A 20,181-nucleotide genomic window follows, 5' to 3' on the forward strand; every position below is an offset into this window, starting at 1 on the left:
AATACGACGTCCAATACACTGCAATGCAACCTTTCGCCGTGTAAATCCTTTCTGAGCATGTGCCATACTTAGTCCGTCGAACTAGCCTACTCACGAGCGGACTGTCCGCTGAAACCAAGTTTGGACGGACAATATTACGGAAATTCCGAAAGACTTATGCCGCGTACACACAAGCGGACTTTTCAACATCCAAAGTCCGACGGACTGATTCCGTCAGACTATTTGATCGTGTGTGGGCTGCAACGGACTTTTGATTCGCCAAAGTCTGACGGACTTTAGAATATGGAACATGCTTCAAATTTTTCCGACGGAACTCCGCCGGACCCGGTCCCTTTGAAAAATTAGCTCGTGTGTATGCTATTCCGACGGACTAAAACCGACGCTAGGGCAGCTATTGGCTACTGGCTATGAACTTCCTTATTCGAGTCCAGTCGTACGTCATCACGTTCGAATCCGTCGGAGTTTAGTGTGATTGTGTGTGGCCAAGTCCGCTCAGTCGAAAAGTCCGTCAGAACTCTGTCGGAACTCCGGCAGAACTCCGGCAGAACTCCTTCGGAAGTCTGTCGGACATAAGTCCTCTCGTGTGTACGGGGCTTTAGTCCGCCAGACTGTCCGCCGAAAAAGTCCGCTGAAGCCCACACACGAGCGGATTGTCCGCTGAAACGTGTTTCCAAGTCCGTCAGACAGTCCGCCCGTGTGTACACGGCCTTAAGCTCCTCAATAGTACAGAAACAGCAATATCTACCTGGCAGAGATTAAAGCCCTTACCTACTTTTTCCAAAAGTAAAAAAAAAATAAAAAATTCCATATGTACTCTTATCTGTAAATAGCTTTATTTCTTTATTAGGATTTTGCAATTAACGTGCATGTATACTGTATATCACCTATTTCTACATGTTAATGTTTCTATAGGATGCTAAATAGCAGAGCATTTGGAGACTTCTTGTGCTAGCCTTCTCCAAATTCAAGTTGCATGGGTAAGCAATATTTGTCCATCTCTTCTTTTGAACAGCCTGGTTCTTCCCCTCCCACTTAATTTTTCTCATTATTAGCCAGCAAGGCTGCCAATCATAGTGATAGGCCAGAAGCGAGAATGAGAGAAGGGGCAGGCGGTCATCCTAGGTAGCTAGTAAATGTCTATTGGAGCTTTTTTGGAATTCAAGCTACCTGTGCAGATGAATGTGTAGCCACCCTTCCTTAAACAGCAGGATCTAAATGTAGTTTTGCATGCCTACAGTCAGCCATGGCAACTTGTAGTCTGTGGTTTGTACAGCATTCTTTAGGTTCAGCCTGGCAGTCAGTTCTCCCCTCTTTCTGTAGGTGCCACTGTTACCTCTGGCATTAGTGTGAAATCACACAGCAGGTCTGGAATTTTGAATGTACATGTCTTTCCCAGCCGACCACTAAGAGTTTCCAGAGCTAGTGGTGCATTATGGGAAAGGGTATAAATATTCAGGGCTGGCTGTTGCAAGCTTTCTTTTACCCAGGCTCTGGCTTGGGTGGGTGCATGTGATGGAGCTGCTGCTTTAGACCTGTCTGCCTGAAGGGGTCTGGAAGTTTTTAGGCCTGGAGCAGAGGCCTAGTTCTGTTTATCTTTATTGGAGGCAAAATAGAGTCCCATGGTAGTTGGTTGGCTCTCCTGCAGAGGATTAGGAACAGAATAGAGTACAATGGAGGTTGGTTGACTCTCCTGGAAAAATATTAGGCTGTTGCTACTGGTGTTGATCGCTAAATTATTCTAACACAGGAGTGTTGCTCTTGACCTAAAGGCACTTTTCCGATGTTGTGACAAGTTAAGTGATAGAGTTCTACTAAAATCCTGAGCATCTGCAGCCCTTACCCTCTCTCCCATGGACTGGGAAAATAAAATCCTATCTTGCATTTCACCCAAAAGTGACTGGCACCCATCTGTCTACATGTCCCACTATGCCTAAGTGATCTAGCGTTGAGGTAAATGTCATCCCACTGTGTCTCTGGGGGTACCACCATGCCTCCGGGGGTGCTACATATGTAGTTATGCAATTGAACTATTCATAAAGAAAGTGAATACCTACATGTTTTTTACATTAAAAATTAACCTGCACAGAATGACACATACCTTCCGTAGTATATTTCACAGCATGCAGATCAGCAATCTTTTCAATGGAAATAATTACTGGATAAAAAACACCTTTAAACTTAATCTCTGGTCCTAGAAAAAAACATTACAAGGTTTAGCAATATATATACATGTGTGTGGAGTATCTATGGATAGAGTTTTAAAAAAAAAAAGGATGATGATCAGTGAACACATTTCTTATGCTGTGTACACACAAGCAGAATGTCCGACAGAAAAATTCAGACGGGAGCTTTTCATCATATATTCCGATCGTTTATATGCTCCATCGAACTTTTTATGCCGAAAATTCTGACCAATTCGAGGAGATTCCAGGGGAATCAGAAGTCCTCTTTAAGTCTGGTAATTAAGGCGGTAGCAATGAATATGTGATCTATCCTGGCGAAAGAGTTGTGTGGACTCGAATAATGTGTATAATCTCGCATCGTTGGGTTGATTTCTCTCCAGACATCTACCAAGCCATATTGAAAAATGATTTTAGCGATATGAAGGCTCTGTTTGGTTGGTTGAGTGAGGCGTTTATCCGGCGCACAGGACTTATCTAGACCCTGGTCGAAAGCAATATTTGAGTTCCCCCCTAAGATCACTGTACCCTCCAGCAAAAGTGCAAGGGATCGTAACATTGATTGAAAAAAGTAGGAGGATTGACCTTTGGGGTGTAATATGAAACAAAAAGTCTGGTCGTCAATGCCCCCTTTAATTAATATGTACCTTCCCTCTGGATCTCTATGTTCCGATGGAGAGAGAATTTACACTCGTGGGAGAATAGAATGGTGACTCCCTTGGTTTTGTCTTCAATGTTGCCAAAAAAAAGGTAGGGAATTTGGAGTGAACAAACGAGGGGCTATATCGCTTGGGAAAGTATGTTTACTGCAAAGGGGCCACATTGATGTTATGAGTGTGCAGGTGTTGTAGAACTTTAATATATACCAAAAAACAAGGGAAAAAGGGCATTAAATTATGTGTATATATATATATATATATATATATATATATATATATATATACAGGGGTCAAGTCCTGGGGAAAAAAGTGTGGGAACTCCCACCCAAGATCCACTCCCGCACCAAAAAAAAAAACAGGACATCGGGGCACATCAAGGCATGGGGCACATCAGGGCACGGGGCATATCAGGGCATGGGACACATCAGGCCACATGGCACATCAGGGCACGGGGCACATTATGGCACATCAGGGCACATTATGGGGCACATCAGGGCACATTATGGGGCACATAGCACATCAGGGCACATAGCACATCAGGGCACGGGGCACATCAGGGCAGGGGGCACATAGCACATCAGGGCATGGGGCACATCGGGGCACATTATGGCACATTATGGGGCACATCAGGGCACATTATGTGGCACATTGGGGCACATAGCACATCAGGGCACATTATGGGGCACATAGCACATCAGGGCACATAGCACATAAGGGCATGGGGCACATCAGGGCATGGGGCACATCAGGCCACATGGCACATCAGGGTATGGGGGAAACGTTGGCACATTATGGCACATCAGGGCACATAGCACATAAGGGTGCGGGGCACATCAGGCCACATGGCACATCAGGGCACATCAGGGCACATCAGGGCATGGGGCACATCAGGGAACATTATGGCACATTATGGGGCACATAGCACATCAGGGCATATTATGGGCACATAGCACATCAGGGCACATAGCACATAAGGGCACGGGGCACATCGGGGCATGGGGCAAATCAGGCCACATGGCACATCGGGCATGGGGAAATGTTGGCACATGGGGGCACATTATGGCACATCAGGGCACATTATGGGTCACATAGCACATCAGGGCACATTATGGCACATCGGGGCATGGGGAAATGTTGGCACATGGGGGCACATTATGGCACATCAGGGCACATTATGGGGCACATAGCACATCAGGGCACATAGCACATAAGGGCACGGGGCACATCAGGCCACATGGCACATCAGGGCACATGGCACATCAGGGCATGGGGCACATCAGGGCACATTATGGGGCACAGTGGGGCACATAGGACATCAGGGCAGGGGGCACATTACGGCATGGGGCACATCAGGGCACTGTTGAGCACTAAACTATACTACGGAACTTTAGAACTACTGTCCATGGGATCCAAAGCATGTGTAAGGGATCTTCCTGGGGTAGGGTGTGTTTGGACACAGTTCACAGCAGACTTGGAATTTATAAAGCAGACCTTGGCGTTTATTCGTGGTACAAACAGTCCAACAAACAAAGTATACAGCAACACCGTGCTTCTTGTGTATAACAGGAACAAAATAATAACAAAAACAAACAACCTAGCCCGGCTGGGCGCTTACTAACAGGTTCTTCTCACCTATCTGACACTTATAAACACAGCGTCTTTCGCCTGGATATCGCAGGGTGGATTTTAGCTCCAGCAGTGGCTGTGCTTGCAGCTTCCTCAAACACACAGACTGTTCGTTTCCCTGGCTGAGAGCGAACACCTGCAGGCCCTCAGAGCCTTTACCTTCCCAGGCTAATTAGGATCAAAGCTCACCTGATCCAAAACCCAGAACTGGAACGAGGGATGGGGGGTGTGGAATGACAGGTCCCTCTACCAAACCTACCTGCCATTCCATATAAACCCAGGCCCGGCAAGATTAAATAACAACTCAGCAGCATATTGCTGCTGAGAAACTGATCCATCCTGGACTTACCATCTCACACTGTGTAGCAACCTAGGTGAGATGTACACCCCCTCAACCACTTCTCCAGTGACATGTCTACACATGATATTGCCTAGATGGGAACATCACTTCTCGTAGATCGCTCACTGGATACAGCACCATCATGGATAGGGTATCGTATGGCAAATTCCTTTTCACACATATTGCCAATATTGACATGTTATATGGACATTATACAAGCCCAGTACCCTGTCTCACATTAGAGCTATCCAGAAAACTTGGGACTGTCATCTGGGTTGTGATATTATCATTACTGGAGTACCCACTCATATGTGACCACAGTATAGCTCCATATTGGATTCCCATATACTTACATCTAATTCCGCTTCATGCAAGCTTTGTACCATCATCAGCCCTCACATTGTGGCTACTAGTCACTGACATACATCCGTCAGTGTTTTTGGGGACTATTTACCAGCAATTGTATACACCATCTCCCCAGGATCTCCGGTTATTATAACCAGTTTATCTCCCCTCCTTCCCCTACCCCCTTTCTCCCTGTACTTCATAGGCTTGAGTCTTCCAGGGACCCCTATGCGGATGCCCCTGCCTGTTAGCATATTTATGTCACAGAATTTTGTACATAGACTTGGCGTGGCAGGGATACCCACATACAGATCCTTGGTGTCCAGGCGCTCTGTTTTATGTTGCATGTGCAGTGTTTTATGTAATTTTGTCTTCATGTTGCCACATTCAGAGACTGCATGACACTGGAATCTCTGGATGCTATTTAGTTGCAGGTGTCAATATTTTTACCTCCCTTTGTGGAGTAGTTTGTATATTTTTTCTAATCATAATAAATTTATACTATTTATCTTCACATTGCGCGTTGTGACACTCATTTGGTCTTCTGGTTCCTGCCAGTCTTGACAGAAACAATCCAGGTTTTTGATAGGTTGTAAAACTTTTAACCGGTGAATTTAAACCTTGGACATTGTGTGAGACCACCCTCAAAGGGGGTTGCAAGGGAGGGGTGTTAGCACAATCAAAGACAGAGCGATAAAAACCATGAATTAGCAACTCCCCAGATGCTGCTGCGAGGCACCTTGAGGGACTCTGAGTCGGTCACTGCAAGAAAAAGAAAATTAGAAAGGGAATAGAGAAAGGAAATTGAGAAGAAAAAAAGAAGCATGGGAGACAATGGAGTCCCCCACAGGTTGGAGGGAGAAAGACCCTCCACATTTAATTATAAACCAACAGAGGATTTGTCCCCCCTCTACTAGATTAATAATAAAAGTAAAAAGAACAAACATAGTCAAAACATAGCCAAAGTTCAGTAACCAGAACAGATAGTCAGCCAACCCAGAAGTCAGGGATCAATGTAGTGGAACAGCAAGCAGGATCTGGAGCCAGAAGAAATGTCAGCAAAGTGAGTCTTTAAACAGGAATGCAGGAGGTAGGCTCTGTGATGTTGACCAAGGCGAAGGCAGAGATCCTTTGGGCTGGATGGCTTAAGTAGGCTGGACTGATGAGCAGGATATCATCAACAGCTGAGTAACTGTGGAAAGATAGGAGCTGGCAATTAGCCGACAGGTGAGCAGCCAGCTCTGAGAAGGAAGCAATCTCATAATAAAAACACGCTTAACCATGGTTTAGGGCCAATCACTAGTGCATGACGCCCCTCTTAAACATAATACTGAGGATTCATCCCCTTTGATTGCATACATGAGAATCTATAGGCTTGGGTGTAGAATGGGGAAAGGATCGGGGTGGTAGCGGGATAAAAGGATTACTAGGGAGAGTAAGGGAAATCATGGACTGGGGAGGTAAGCAAGGCTAAAGCTTGGGTCTTCAGACTTGGTGCTAAAGAGAACAGATCAAACAAGAAAAAATATATACTAATTTGTTAGTCTTAAGTATAACCATAATAACAGTCGAGCGGGCGGATATAGAGGAGCTATGCTCTATCCCTCCAAATGTGATTAGATTGAATAACAGCCTATATAGGAAAAAAACAAACAGAGAAGGCTACTTAGGCTATAGACCTCGTAATTAAGCCTCAAGTGAGGCATAATAGTGATAGTGGGTAAAACAGTTGCCTCAATGAGTTCCAATGGAACTCATTTAACTTCCAGTGGAAACTTCCCAGTGATCAGAAAAGGAGTTGAGAGAAATAAATCCTTATCCCTTCAAGGGGTTAGGGCTTCCTTTTGACTTTTTAGAATACACAGCAGGGATGATTTCTCCATCCACCTAAAATGGATGGGGAAATTAGCTCCATTTTTTTTTACATCAAGCTAATTTCACTGAAAAACAGCACTTTAAGAAAAAATGTTGACAGCATAAATGTAGATATGGCATGTTTTTGGGCTATATAATCCTCATAAACATGACAGGTGCTTGGTGTTCTACTTACCAATGCTAGTATTTCCTACAACAAGTGGTGCCTGTGGATATTTAACTTTCAGATCTAAAAGTTCTGCCAGATTAAATGCTGTAATCCATTTGACTTTTTCCCCCTGAAAGACTAGTGTCTGTGGATTTTGCTTTTCAGACATCCGCTAAAAACAAAACAAAAAACAATAGTATCATATACACTACATGCATAATAAAAGTTTCAAAATAGCGTGTAGGTCTCACACTATAGTTTAGTATTAGAAACACAGACATATTATGACTTTTAGGGGTAGACATTCAATTTCTTTAGAGAAGAAGAGAGAGAATCAATCTCATTTCTTAAACTGGATTGCTGTATACTAACACTGCAACCTTTGTAGTTTGAGTTCCAACTGCACTATCAAAAGTTATCAAATTTACTACCCAGAACCACTGTGAAAAATAATCTTTAGCATTACTACCTATTGTTGAAAATCCTTTGCTAACTTTTTTTGTGCAGTTTCTCATTTTCACCTCCTACTTCCAAAACATCTACCTTTACATTCCCAGACGGTCCAATAAGTGGTCCAATCAATTGCCTCTCTATAATGGCCTTACAGCCTGTAGGAGTGGACACATCCAGTCCAAATGGTTATATCAATATGCTTTCATAACCTACTAAAATATAGCATAACTAGAGCTGGATTTCTACATAACCAACACTGAGAAGTAGACTAGGGATTCAAAATATAAAATAAAAAATTGTTCAGGAGATAGGCATGGCCACAAAAGAGCCCCTTGATCCCATGAGCCGTGATCCCCCTTGAACTGTGTTGTAGATCTGCTCCAAATGGGTACCTAAAATAGATGTAGCCATTTTTCTTTCCCAGTACCAATACCTCTGGTTACTTGGAGAATGATATCCTGCTGGCAAAATAACAAAATGTAACCCAAAAGACTTGCATATTTCTTCCCATGCTCTGACCAGGACAGTTTCCAATATTGTACTGGTGGGAATCACCTTCCTCCAGCACAGTCTCCCAGAGACTCCGATAACCTGCCTGAACCAAAAAGACACATGAATCTAAAAAGATAAACAGCATTGCAAATAGCCCGCTGCTTCTCTTGATCCTCATTCTAAAGGATTGGCAAGTATAAAGTGAAAATCATCTACCGATATTCATGTAGAAGACGTGGGCACATAATTTTTTAGCATTCCCTACAATCTACTGCTTAGCCTCTGAACATATGCTTAAAAAAAGATGTTATGCGAAAAAAAAAAAAAAAAAACACTGACAAAACATTTATAAATTGCACAGCCAGTTTAACAGGAAGAAGAGCGGAATATCAGAGATCATAATGAAATGAAAATGCTAGATTACTCAAGAGCACATAAAAACCTTTATGGATCAGCACTAGGGATGAGCCGAACACCCTCCTGTTCGGTCCGCAGCAAAACATGCAAACAGGCAAAAAATTTGTCAGAACACAAGAACACTGTTAAAGTCTATGGGACACGAACATGAATAATCAAAAGTGATCATTTTAAAGGCTTATATGCAAGTTATTGTCATAAAAAGTTTTTGGGTCCTGCCCCAGGGGACATGTATCAATGCAATGTTTTTTTTTTTTTTAAACTGCCGTTTTTTTGGGAGCAGTGATTTTTTTTAATGCTTAAAGTGAAATAATAAAAAAATGAAATATTCCTTTAAATATTATACCTGGGGGGTGTTTATAGTATGCCTGTGAAGTGGCGCATTTTTCCCATGTTTAGGACAGTACCACAGCAACATGACATTTCTAGAAAAATTGTCATTTAAAACTGATCGCTGCTTTAATGAATTGTCGGGTCTTGGCACTATAGATAAAATTCATTGAAAAAGAGAGCATGGGATCCCCCCCAGTCCATTACCAGGCCCTTTGGGTCCGGTATGAATATTAAGGAGAACCCCGAACCAAAATTAAGAAAAAAAATTGCGTAGGGGTCCCCTTAAAATCCATACCAGACCCTTATCCACGCACACAACCTGGCAGGCCACAGGAAAAGAGGGGGGATGAGAGAGCGCCCCCGAACCGTACCAGGCCACCCGTTTACGTAAATGGTGGCCCGCCCCCTCTGATGCCACGGGGAAGCCATGGGGAAGTCCCTGTGACGTCAGAGGGGGCGAGGTCATCCGGTTACATCCCTGGGTGGCCCCACCCTCAGTTATATAAGAACTGTCACAAGCGAAGAAGCGTCACACTGTTTGGTTGCAGATTTTTTTCTGGCAAGCCTGCCAGGTTGTGTGCTCAGATAAGGGTCTGGTATGGGGGACCCCTACGCCATTTTTTTAAAAATTTGGCGCAGGGTTACCCTTCATTTCCATATCAGACCGAAGGGCCTGGTATGGATTTTAGGAGGACCCCCACGCAATATTTTTTTAAATTTCGGTTCAGGGTTCCCCTTAAAGTGGTTGTAAACCCTTACAAACCACTGTGACCTACAGGTAAGCCTAGATTAAGGCTTACCTGTAGGTCCAAGCAATATCTCCTAAACCTATATGGTTTAGGAGATATTTGCCCGAAAACGGGCACCACTGTCTACGGCTCCCGTGCGCATGCGCGGGAGTGACATCATCGCGGCTTCGCCGAATGACAGCAGCGGAGCTGCGAGACCCCACCAACAAGATGGATGCGGCAGACTACAGGGGACAGCGGCAACTTCGCTGGCTCCTGTGTCAGGTAAGTGACACATAATGTGCTACTATGCGATGCATAGTAGTCCATTATGCTTTGCCTTTGCAGGGAATGAAAGAGGAAGTAAACTCATCAGGGTTTACTTCCTCTTTAATATTAAAACCAGACCCGATCCCCCCAGGCGGGGATCCCATGCTCTTTTTTTCAATGAGTTTTATCTATATTGCCGAGACCCGACAATTCGTTACAGCCGCAATCAGTTTTTAAATGACAATTTTTCCTTCAGAAATGTAATTTTGCTGTGGTACTGTTCTAAACACGGGAAAAAATGCACCACTTTACAGGCATACTATAGATACCTTCCAGGCACAATCACTCCATGAGTGTGATCACGGGTCCCATGTACTCGATGTCTGCGGGGATACCCACGATCATCTGATGGAGAGGAAGAATGGGAAAATGCTGATGTAAGCAAGCATTGCCCCATTCTGCCTAGTGACACTGATCACTGCTCCCTGTAATCGGGAGCGGTGATCAGTGTCGTATCATACATAGCCCCTCTCCCCACAATTAGAATCACTCCCTAGGACACACTTAACCCCTACAGCGCTCCCTAGTGGTTAACCCCTTCACTGCCAGTCACATTTACACAGTAATCAATGCATTTTTAATCACACTGATCGCTGTATAAATGTGAATGGTCCCAAAATAGCGCCAAAAGTGTGTGATCTGTCCGCCATAATGTCGCAGTCACGATAAAAATCACTGATCGCCGCCATTACTAGTAAAAAAAAAAAATGATTAATAAAAATGCCATAAAACTATTTCATATTTTGTAGACACTATAACTTTTGCACAAACCAATTAAATTAATAAACACTTATTGCAATTTTTTTTACCAAAAATATGTAGAAGAATACATATCGGCCTAAACTGAGGAAAAAATGTTTTTTTATATATTTCTTGGGGATATTTATTATAGCAAAAAGTTAAAAATAATGTTTTTTTTCCCAAAATTGTCGCAAATTTTTTGTTTATAGCACAAAAAATAAAAACCACAGAGGTGTTCAAATAACACCAAAAGAAAGCTCTATTTGTGGGAAAAAAAGGACATTAATTTTGTTTAGGAACTACCGCGCAATTGTCAGTTAAAGCGATGCAGTGCAGAATCGCAAAAAACACTCTGGTCTTATGCCAGCCAAATGGTCCAGGGCTGAAGTGGTTAAAGGAATATTTAATTTTTATTGTTTCATTTTAAGCATAAAAAAAAATCACTGCTCCTGAAAAAACCTTTAACAGTGTTCCGGTGGCTTTTGAATTTGCCTTGAACACCGCATATTGTTCGGTGTTTGCAGAACATCCAAACAATCAAAATTCGGCCCGAACCTATGCACGGGCCGAACCGTTCGCCCATCCTTAATCCGCACATAAAGACCTAAAGATCTTAGAGAAACATCTTGAAATTCAGGTATCCCCGAGCTTGCTACTTAAAGCGGAGGTCCACCCTAAAGTGGACCGTCTGCTCATCGGAACCCTCCCCCCCTCCGGCGCCACAATTGGCACCTTTCAGGGGGGAGGGGGGTGCAGATACCTGTACAGTACAGCACCCGAGAGACGATCTAGAGATCGGCTTTGGGTGCCGACATCGCAGGCGCGCTGGACAGGTAAGTGTCACTATTTTAAAAGTCAGCAGCTGCAGTATTTGTAGCTGCTGGCTTTTAAAAAAAAAAAAAACGCGGAGTCCCGGCGGACTCCCGCTTTAATCCAAGTTTATTCTACACATACAAATCCTGAAATCCCTGCTACCTCATGAGCAGTCTTTATCATGGACCAGGCTTACAGAATATTCAAACCCAAGCACCTTCCAGAATTAGTGCCCTGTGATGTACTTGCTAGGATCCACTTTTTTCATCATAGCAGCAGTAGACATTGTGAGGAAGCTTCCTGAACCAGATGTACGTTTACCTCTACATACTAATATCTCAGCTGCTATAGCACATAGGATAAAATTCTCTAAAATCACTAAAACCCTCAGAGATAAGAAAATGTCATACAAAACGGGGCTACCCAGGAATATGCTGGTTATTCACCAAGGTTTAAAATTCCCCCTGCATTCTCCAGGTGAGGCAATAAAAACCTTGCATTAATGGGGTTTCATGAACAAAAATTTTATGCCGCGCACACACGAGAAGAATGTCCGACAGAAAAAACTTTTCATCGTATATATTCTGATCCTGTGTATGCTTCATCGAACTTTTATTTTCAAAAATTCTGACAGACCTAGAAATAGAACATGTTTTAAATATTTTCGACTGAACCAATTCCTATCGGAGAAAAACGCTGGTCTGTATGCTGTTCCGAGGGAAAAAATAAAAACAACGCATGCTCTTAAACAAGTACCAGACGGAGGCTATTGGCTACTGGCTATTGAACATACTTTTTCTAGTCCCATCGTACGTGTTGTACGTCACTGCGTTCTTGACGATCGGACTTTGGTGTGATTGTGTGTATGCAAGACAGTTTCAGCGGAACTCCGTCGGAACTCCGTCGGAAAAACCTTCAGAGTTTGTTATGATGGGAACCTTCAGAGTTTGTTACGACGGGAAGATTGGTCGTGTGTACGCTGCATTAACTGAAAGAGCCTCTCTCACATGCCTCTGAGGACTGGATTACAATAAGCAATACCTGATTTGCCTTAATTATATTATGGGCGTAGTCATGCTAAAAATCAAATTAGAATTTGTAAAAGGAAGCAGATCAAGACTCTGGAACTTATGTCATTATCTACACGCCACAGCATAAGAGTGCTTCACATTGCTATGCACAAGATGTTGACATATTCACTCAGCACTGTACTCAGTTGTTTTTATATTATAGGTTTCAAGATGTGTTTTTTTGTTGTTTTTATGATTATTTTCCAGTGCAGTTCTTGTCTCTTTGCATTCTAAATACACAATATGCAATGTTTTAACCTTTGCTCTATTTATGTCATTTTATCATTGTCACGTAACCGTAATGTTCTATCCTTGTACCACGTCCAACTACTCCCCATAATTATAATGGCTATTAAAATAAACATCCATGAACGTAAAGGGCTTCAATAGTCCATATAAACGCTAGGTTATGTAAATCCCCTTCAGATTAAACACCATACAGTATCTCACAAAAGTAAGTACACCCCTCACATTTTTGTAAATATTTTGTTATTTTTTTTTTTTTGACAACACTGAAGAAATTACACTTTGCTACAATGTAAAGCAGTAAGTGCACAGCTTTAATAAAAGTGAAAATGAAAATGTCCAAATTGGGCCCAAAGTGTCAATATTTTGTGTGGCCACCATTTTTTTCCAGCACTGCTTTAACCCTCTTGGGCATGGAGTTCACCAGACATGGGCATGGAGTTCACTCCTCCATGGCAACATCACGGAGCTGGTGGATATTAGAGACCTTGCACTCCTCCACCTTCCATTTGAGGATGCCCCACAGGTGCTCAATAGGATTTAGGTCTGGAGCCATGCTTGGCCAGACCATCACCTTTACCCTCAGCTTCTTTAGCAAGGCAGTGGTCGTCTTGGAGGGGTGTTTTGGGTCATTATGTTGGAATACTGACCAGCGGACCAGTTTCCTAAGGGAGGGGATCATGCTCTGCTTCAGTATGTCATAGTACATGTTGGCATTCATGGTTCTCTCAATGAACTGTAGCTCCCCAGTGCCGGCAGCACTCATGCAGCCCCAGACCATGACACTTCCACTACCATGCTTGACACACTTGTCTTTGTACTCCTCATCTGGTTGCCACCACACACGTTTGACAACATCTGAACCAAATAAGTTTAATAAGGTTCCGGTAATCCATGTCCTTAGTCTGCTTGTTTTTAGCAAACTGTTTGCAGACTTTCTTGTGCATCATCTTTAGAAGGGGCTTTCTTCTGGGATGACAGCCATGCAGGCCAATTTGATGCAGTGTGTGGCATACGGTCTGAGCACTGACAGACTGACCCCTTCAACCTCTGCAGCAATGCTGGCAGCAATCATGTCTATTTCCCAAAGACAATCTCTGGATATGATGCTAAGCATTTGCACTCAACTTCTTTGGTCGACCATGGTGAGGCCTGTTCTGAGTGGAACCTGTCCCATTAACCTCCTTGGCGGTATTTAAGAGCCTGACTCGGGGTTGATTTTCTATGCCAGGAGCAGTAACCCTGAGTCACACTAGGGGTAACATTGCAGAGCTGCCAGCGGAGCGCCTTACCTTCTCCTGGCAATCCAGCGATGTCCTCTGCTGTCCTCCGCTGTGATCACCGGCATCTGACTTCCTGCTTCCGTTCCCTGCGAGCAGCAGCGGTGCATGGGAGCAGAACTGGGCGGGAAATTTAAAAAGTGAAACACAAACACACACATAAAAAGAGGTAAAACATTGTAATCTGAGAGGATTACACTGTATCATCTCAGATCTGACACTGATCAATGTACAGTGCCCCTTGCCTCCATTGTACTGTAATTTGTGACCATAAAATATTTCTAACATGTCATCAAAAAAGCGCCACTTCGCTACAAAAGAGCCTTTGGACCAGCTGAGGGACAGCAACACAGAGTTGCTTGCAGAACTGAGCGATAGTGAGTCGTGGGGAGATTTGTCGTCTGACACTGACACTGATCTGGCACGTGACAAAGGCGATGATCCTGCAACTGACCTCAGCAATGTGCACACTTGGTGAGGCCATGCATCCTGCTCCTCAAACTAAAAAACATCTGGGAGGTATTCCAAATTATTGTGACCAATTTCCAGTGGACCTACATGCCAGAAAGGGACATCGGTGTGGATGAAAGTTTGATGGCCTACAAGGGACACCTAAGCTGGATACAGTTTATTGCATCCAAAAGAGCACAGTTTGGCATCAAATCCTACAGTTATCCACTGGGTACATCTGGAATTTGGTCATTTACACCGGTAAAGGCACAAAGTTCAACCCCAGGTACAGCGGCTATGGGATGGCACATCATCTGTCCTTATACTGCTGGGGCCATTGCTGAACCAGGGATATTGTGTGACCATGGACAATTTCTAGACGTCTCCGGAACTGTTTGAGGTTTTGCTACAAAACAAGACTGATGCATATGGTACCGTTAGGCCTAACTGACGTGACATGCCATCTATGTTTGCAAAGAAAAAACTAAAAACCGGAGAAATGGTTGCCTGGCAGAAGGGTAAGCTGATGGTAATGCAATGGTGAGACAAGAAGGACGTGTGTCTCATGAGTACTGTGCACGATACCTCCACTGCCATGGTCCATACAAAAGGTGGGAAAGATGTGCTGAAGCCGCAGGTCGGGATAGACTATAATAACACTATGGGAGGTGTCAACAGAGCCAATCAGGCAATGACATTTTATCCGGCTATGCGCAAACAGCAAAAAAAAATTATAAAAAGATTTTCAGGCATCTTCTGGAACAATGCCTTTGGAATGCATATATCCTGTACAGAGCAAAGTGTGACAAGCCTCTTGTTCATTCTGATTTTATCTGGAAGGTGGCTGAGCAGATTCCATCAGTAGCTGTGAACAGACCTGGACGACATGCTGTTGACGTTGCCAACCCAGAACTAGCTTATTTTACCAAGAACTCACTTCCTACCTTAAAGCATTTGTTAACCCAAAAAAACAAAAACAAAAGACAAATCCTGTTCCCTTATACAGGTCAGTGCTTGTGCTGCATCATTGGCCCCCTGTAACACCCAAGAAACCTGGCTGATCATGTCAGTTTCTGCCTTCGCCTCTGCAAACTGACCACAGATTTTCCAGATACACAACTTAGAAAACTTCCCACCTTGAATCTCTATGAAAAAAGACTTGGTCTAAATATTTTTTGACCATATTTTTGATAGACAGTGTCAGCAGGCATCTCATTGCCCCCGCTGCACCTTCAGATATGCAACACATTGGGAGTCTTCTTTAAAACGTCTCCATAGATTGCTACACACCTCAAAAGATATTACAAATATTCCTCAATTCCCCACTGTTTTGGAGAGATTGTGGCTCCTGTGGAACACTTTCATATATGAGGGAGATTCAATGAGATTACATTGTTTTTAAATTAAATCTCTCCCAGATCCAGCGTTGACATTCTTCCACATTGGTAGTTAGCACTGGCTTTACAAACATTTATTGCTAACACTATCATATCATATCAGCAAGAAACATTATTGGCAGACTTTGGAAACAAAAATTCATCCCCAATAGAGATGGCCTTGCGGTTCGCCCGGCGGTCGGTTCGCGGCGAGCTTTGCTCGTTCGCGATTCGCCAAATCGGCGGACTTCTGCCGCTGTTCGAGGCGGACATATTCGTTTACATTGTGAAGAACTTTGACCCATGACACATCAATCATGGGGTACAAAACAGCCAATTGAGACATTTCAGCACATGGACATACCCCCTACCTTTTAAATAGACCCGATCTGGTGGCCATTTTACATTCTGTCTTTTGTCAGTGTAAGGAAAGGACGCTGTGTGGAGCAGGGACAGTCAGTCTAATCACTAGCTATTACTATTAGGTCCACAAACGTCCTTTTAAGGACTGGTATAGGTGTACAGTATATAGGGTTGTAATACACTTATAATATACTTTCTTTCAAATATAGAAAGCATATTGTAGTGCACTGCAGTGCTGCTGACCGATTCTGCAGCTATCTTTTCTCAGTGTAGGGAGGGACAGTTTGGTGTTTGGAGCAGGGACAGTCTGCAATTCACTAGCTACTAGCTAGCTACTATTAGGTCCACAAAGGTCCTTTTAAGGACTGGTATAGGTGTACAGTATATAGGGTTGTAATACACTTATAATATACTTTCTCTCAAATATAGAAAGCATATTATAGTGCACTGCATGCAGTGTTGCTGACCGATTCTGCAGCTGTCGTTTCTCAGTGTAGGGACAGTTTGGTTTTTGGAGCAGGGACAGTCTGCAATTCACTAGCTACTAGCAAGCTACTATTAGCTCCACAAAGGTCCTTTTAAGGACTGGTATAGGTATACAGTATATAGGGTTGTAATACACGTATAATATACTTTCTTTCAAATATAGAAAGCATATTATAGTGCACTGCATGCAGTGCTGCTGACCGATTCTGCAGCTGTCGTTTCTCAGTGTAGCGACAGTTTGGTTTTTGGAGCAGGGACAGTCTGCAATTCACTAGCTACTAGTTAGCTACTATTAGGTCCACAAAAGTCCTTTTAAGGACTGGTATAGGTATACAGTATATAGGGTTGTAATACACTTATAATATACTTTCTTTCAAATATAGAAAGCATATTATAGTGCACTGCATGCAGTGCTGCTGACCGATTCTGCAGCTGTCATTTCTCAGTGTAGGGACAGTTTGGTTTTTGGAGCAGGGACAGTCTGCAATTCACTAGCTACTAGCTAGCTACTATTAGGTCCACAAAGGTTCTTTTAAGGACTGGTATAGGTGTACAGTATATCTGGTTGTAATACACGTATAATATACTTTCTTTCAAATATAGAAAGCATATTATAGTGCACTGCATGCAGTGCTGCTGACCGATTCTGCAGCTGTCGTTTCTCAGTGTAGGGACAGTTTGGTTTTTGGAGCAGGGACAGTCTGCAATTCACTAGCTACTAGCTAGCTACTATTAGGTCCACAAAGGTCCTTTTAAGGACTGGTATAGGTGTACAGTATATAGGGTTGTAATACACTTATAATATACTTTCTTTCAAATATAGAAAGCATATTATAGTGCACTGCATGCAGTGCTGCTGACCGATTCTGCAGCTGTCGTTTCTCAGTGTAGGGACAGTTTGGTTTTTGGAGCAGGGACAGTCTGCAATTCACTAGCTACTAGCAAGCTACTATTAGCTCCACAAAGGTCCTTTTAAGGACTGGTATAGGTGTACAGTATATAGGGTTGTAATACACGTATAATATACTTTCTTTCAAATATAGAAAGCATATTATAGTGCACTGCATGCAGTGCTGCTGACCGATTCTGCAGCTGTCGTTTCACAGTGTAGGGACAGTTTGGTTTTTGGAGCAGGGACAGTCTGCAATTCACTAGCTACTAGTTAGCTACTATTAGGTCCACAAAGGTCCTTTTAAGGACTGGTATAGGTGTACTATTTGGTGTGCAGTATATAGGGGTGTAATACACGTATAAAATACTTTCAAATATAGAAAGCATAGTATAGTGCATTTCCACTGTGCAGCATCGTGACTGCTGAGCGGTTCTGCAGTGATACTACAAAGAGTGACAAACGCAATTAGAAAAAACTTATTATAACTGGTGTCGCCCCCCAAAACAACAGATTGAAGCAGGGTGTTATATACCTTCTTTCACATACATACTGCACTTCTCTAGAGACTTTTGTCACAGGGTAATTTAAAAAATGACAGGCAGAGGAAGAGGCAGGTCCTTCCGCAGGGGTGGAAGGGGTAGGGCAGGAGCAATAGGCTTGAGCCAAAGTGGGCAATTGCAGAAGCGCACTCTATCTCGTGCTGGTGTCAGTGCTCTCTATCTCGGTGCTGGTGTCAGTGCTCTCTATCTCGGTGCTGGTGTCAGTGCTCTCTATCGCGGTGCTGGTGTCAGTGCTCTCTATCACGGAGCTGGTGTCAGTGCTCTCTATCACAGTGCTGGTGTCAGTGCTCTCTATCTCGGTGCTGGTGTCAGTGCTCTCTATCACGGTGCTCATGTCAGTGCTCTCTATCATGGTGCTGGTGTCAGTGCTCTCTTTCACGGTGCTGGTGTCAGTGCTCTCTATCTCGGTGCTGGTGTCAGTGCTCTCTATCTCGGTGCTGGTGTCAGCGCTCCCTATCACGGTGCTGCTGTCAGTGCTCAGTCTCTATCGCGGTGCTGGTTTCAGACATTGAGGGAGATAGCAGCAGAGAAGCCAATCAGTAGGCAGTGCCAGCACCATGGCTGAGGATCAGCACTGGACTGGCACCTCCAGACCACCACAGTGGAACCCTGCATAAGTGGGGGTAAGGGCCGGGCAGAGGGAGGGGTCAGGGGCTCAAGCACAGGTTGGCACACTGGGACACTGACACAGGACTGCGCTGCCCTGACTGTGGCAATGATCATCTCCTGCACCCCCTTCATAGCCTGGCCTGACCTTGCCTCTCCTCCATGGCCTTCATGCGCTCCTGAATTGTCAAAATTTCACAGATAAAAAAAGAATGCTTGTCGTTGTCGATCCCAGATTCACTTAATACTTCTGTTATGTCAGTGTCCATGTTGTGGGGCTATGTGTACACAGCTAGTAAGTATTTTGTGGATCAAAATATGACCTGGAGGTTTTTAAGGTTCGCCTGCCATTAAAGTGAACTTTTGGGCACGTTCCTGGATCGCGTTCGCGAAACGTCCCGTCGGAAGTTCGTCCATCACTAATCCCCAATATGGAAACTTCCTAAGCATCTTTAACAGGTCCAATTTGAACTAAAGTTCGCAAATAAAAATTACAAAAGGTAGGTATTTTAGAAGCAATGGAAAAATTGGCTTTTAGATAATGGATAGACATGTGGTAAATACTAGTAACTATTGTTTATACATATTGTGAGACCTATAAATACCAAGAAAACTACACCACAATCCATATCTTGCTTCAGCCACAATGTAACAATTATATTTGATGCTAAATTGTGACAAAAACAGCTATTTTGTTAAAGTATGCTTCCTGTTCACTAGTTTTCTTTCGATCTATCGTTTATAGTTTTCTACACACACTTATGTAACTTATGACAATACCCTAGTCTATCACTTAATTTGGAAGTAGTTGTAACCACTAGAACTCTAAATCCTGTATATCATATTTCTATCTAAAGTGTGCATATTTTCTCAAAAAAACAAAAAACAAAATGTAGTAGGTGAAAAAAATTATATACTGTAATTCAGCTTATAGTTTTATATATTTATACACAATAGCCCGATACAAATTGCACAATTAAAGATTTATTTCTTGGATTAACTGAAACTAAAACTCACAATTAGCTCAGGAGGAAAAATTAATTCTTGTGATGGGTCCAATGGCAGACATTCTTTGTCCAAATGCAATGTCACCATCTAAAAATGAAATGGAAAATGTCTTGGTAAAACGTTTTAAATTCTCCATCCGAGTGAAAGAAGTAAACTACAATATACTAAAGACAAAGTTTCTCTATAAAGCGAACTTGTCACCAATTTATGCACTCTTCATTTGCCCCCCCCCTCCTTCATAACTGCACACATTTACTGTATACCTTATTTGCGGGTGCACCTATTCACTTCCTTATTTCCTGCTCATGTGTGCTGTGCAATTACAAGATTTGTAGACTATTCTGAAGCCCCCTTGGATGTGGGA

The 20,181-nt window shown here is 43.2% G+C and overlaps 1 protein-coding gene across 1 annotated transcript in view; it reads right to left on the minus strand.

Annotated features, from left to right (window-relative positions):
• The window catches only part of LOC143924362 (aldehyde oxidase-like), a 306,571-nt gene that overhangs the window by 217,687 nt on the left and 68,703 nt on the right, over nucleotides 1-20,181 (minus strand). Inside the window, exons 8-10 of the mRNA XM_077448642.1 lie at nucleotides 19,827-19,904; nucleotides 7,201-7,345; nucleotides 2,099-2,191 (exon numbers count right to left, since the gene is read on the minus strand). Coding sequence (XP_077304768.1) covers nucleotides 2,099-2,191; nucleotides 7,201-7,345; nucleotides 19,827-19,904 — 316 coding nt within the window. The remainder of the gene's footprint in view (nucleotides 1-2,098; nucleotides 2,192-7,200; nucleotides 7,346-19,826; nucleotides 19,905-20,181) is intronic.

Source organism: Lithobates pipiens, unplaced genomic scaffold (genome assembly GCF_037356315.1).
Source record: "Lithobates pipiens isolate NorthernLeopardFrog02 unplaced genomic scaffold, aLitPip1_a1.2 Scaffold_22, whole genome shotgun sequence".
NCBI classification, from domain to species: domain Eukaryota; kingdom Metazoa; phylum Chordata; class Amphibia; order Anura; family Ranidae; genus Lithobates; species Lithobates pipiens.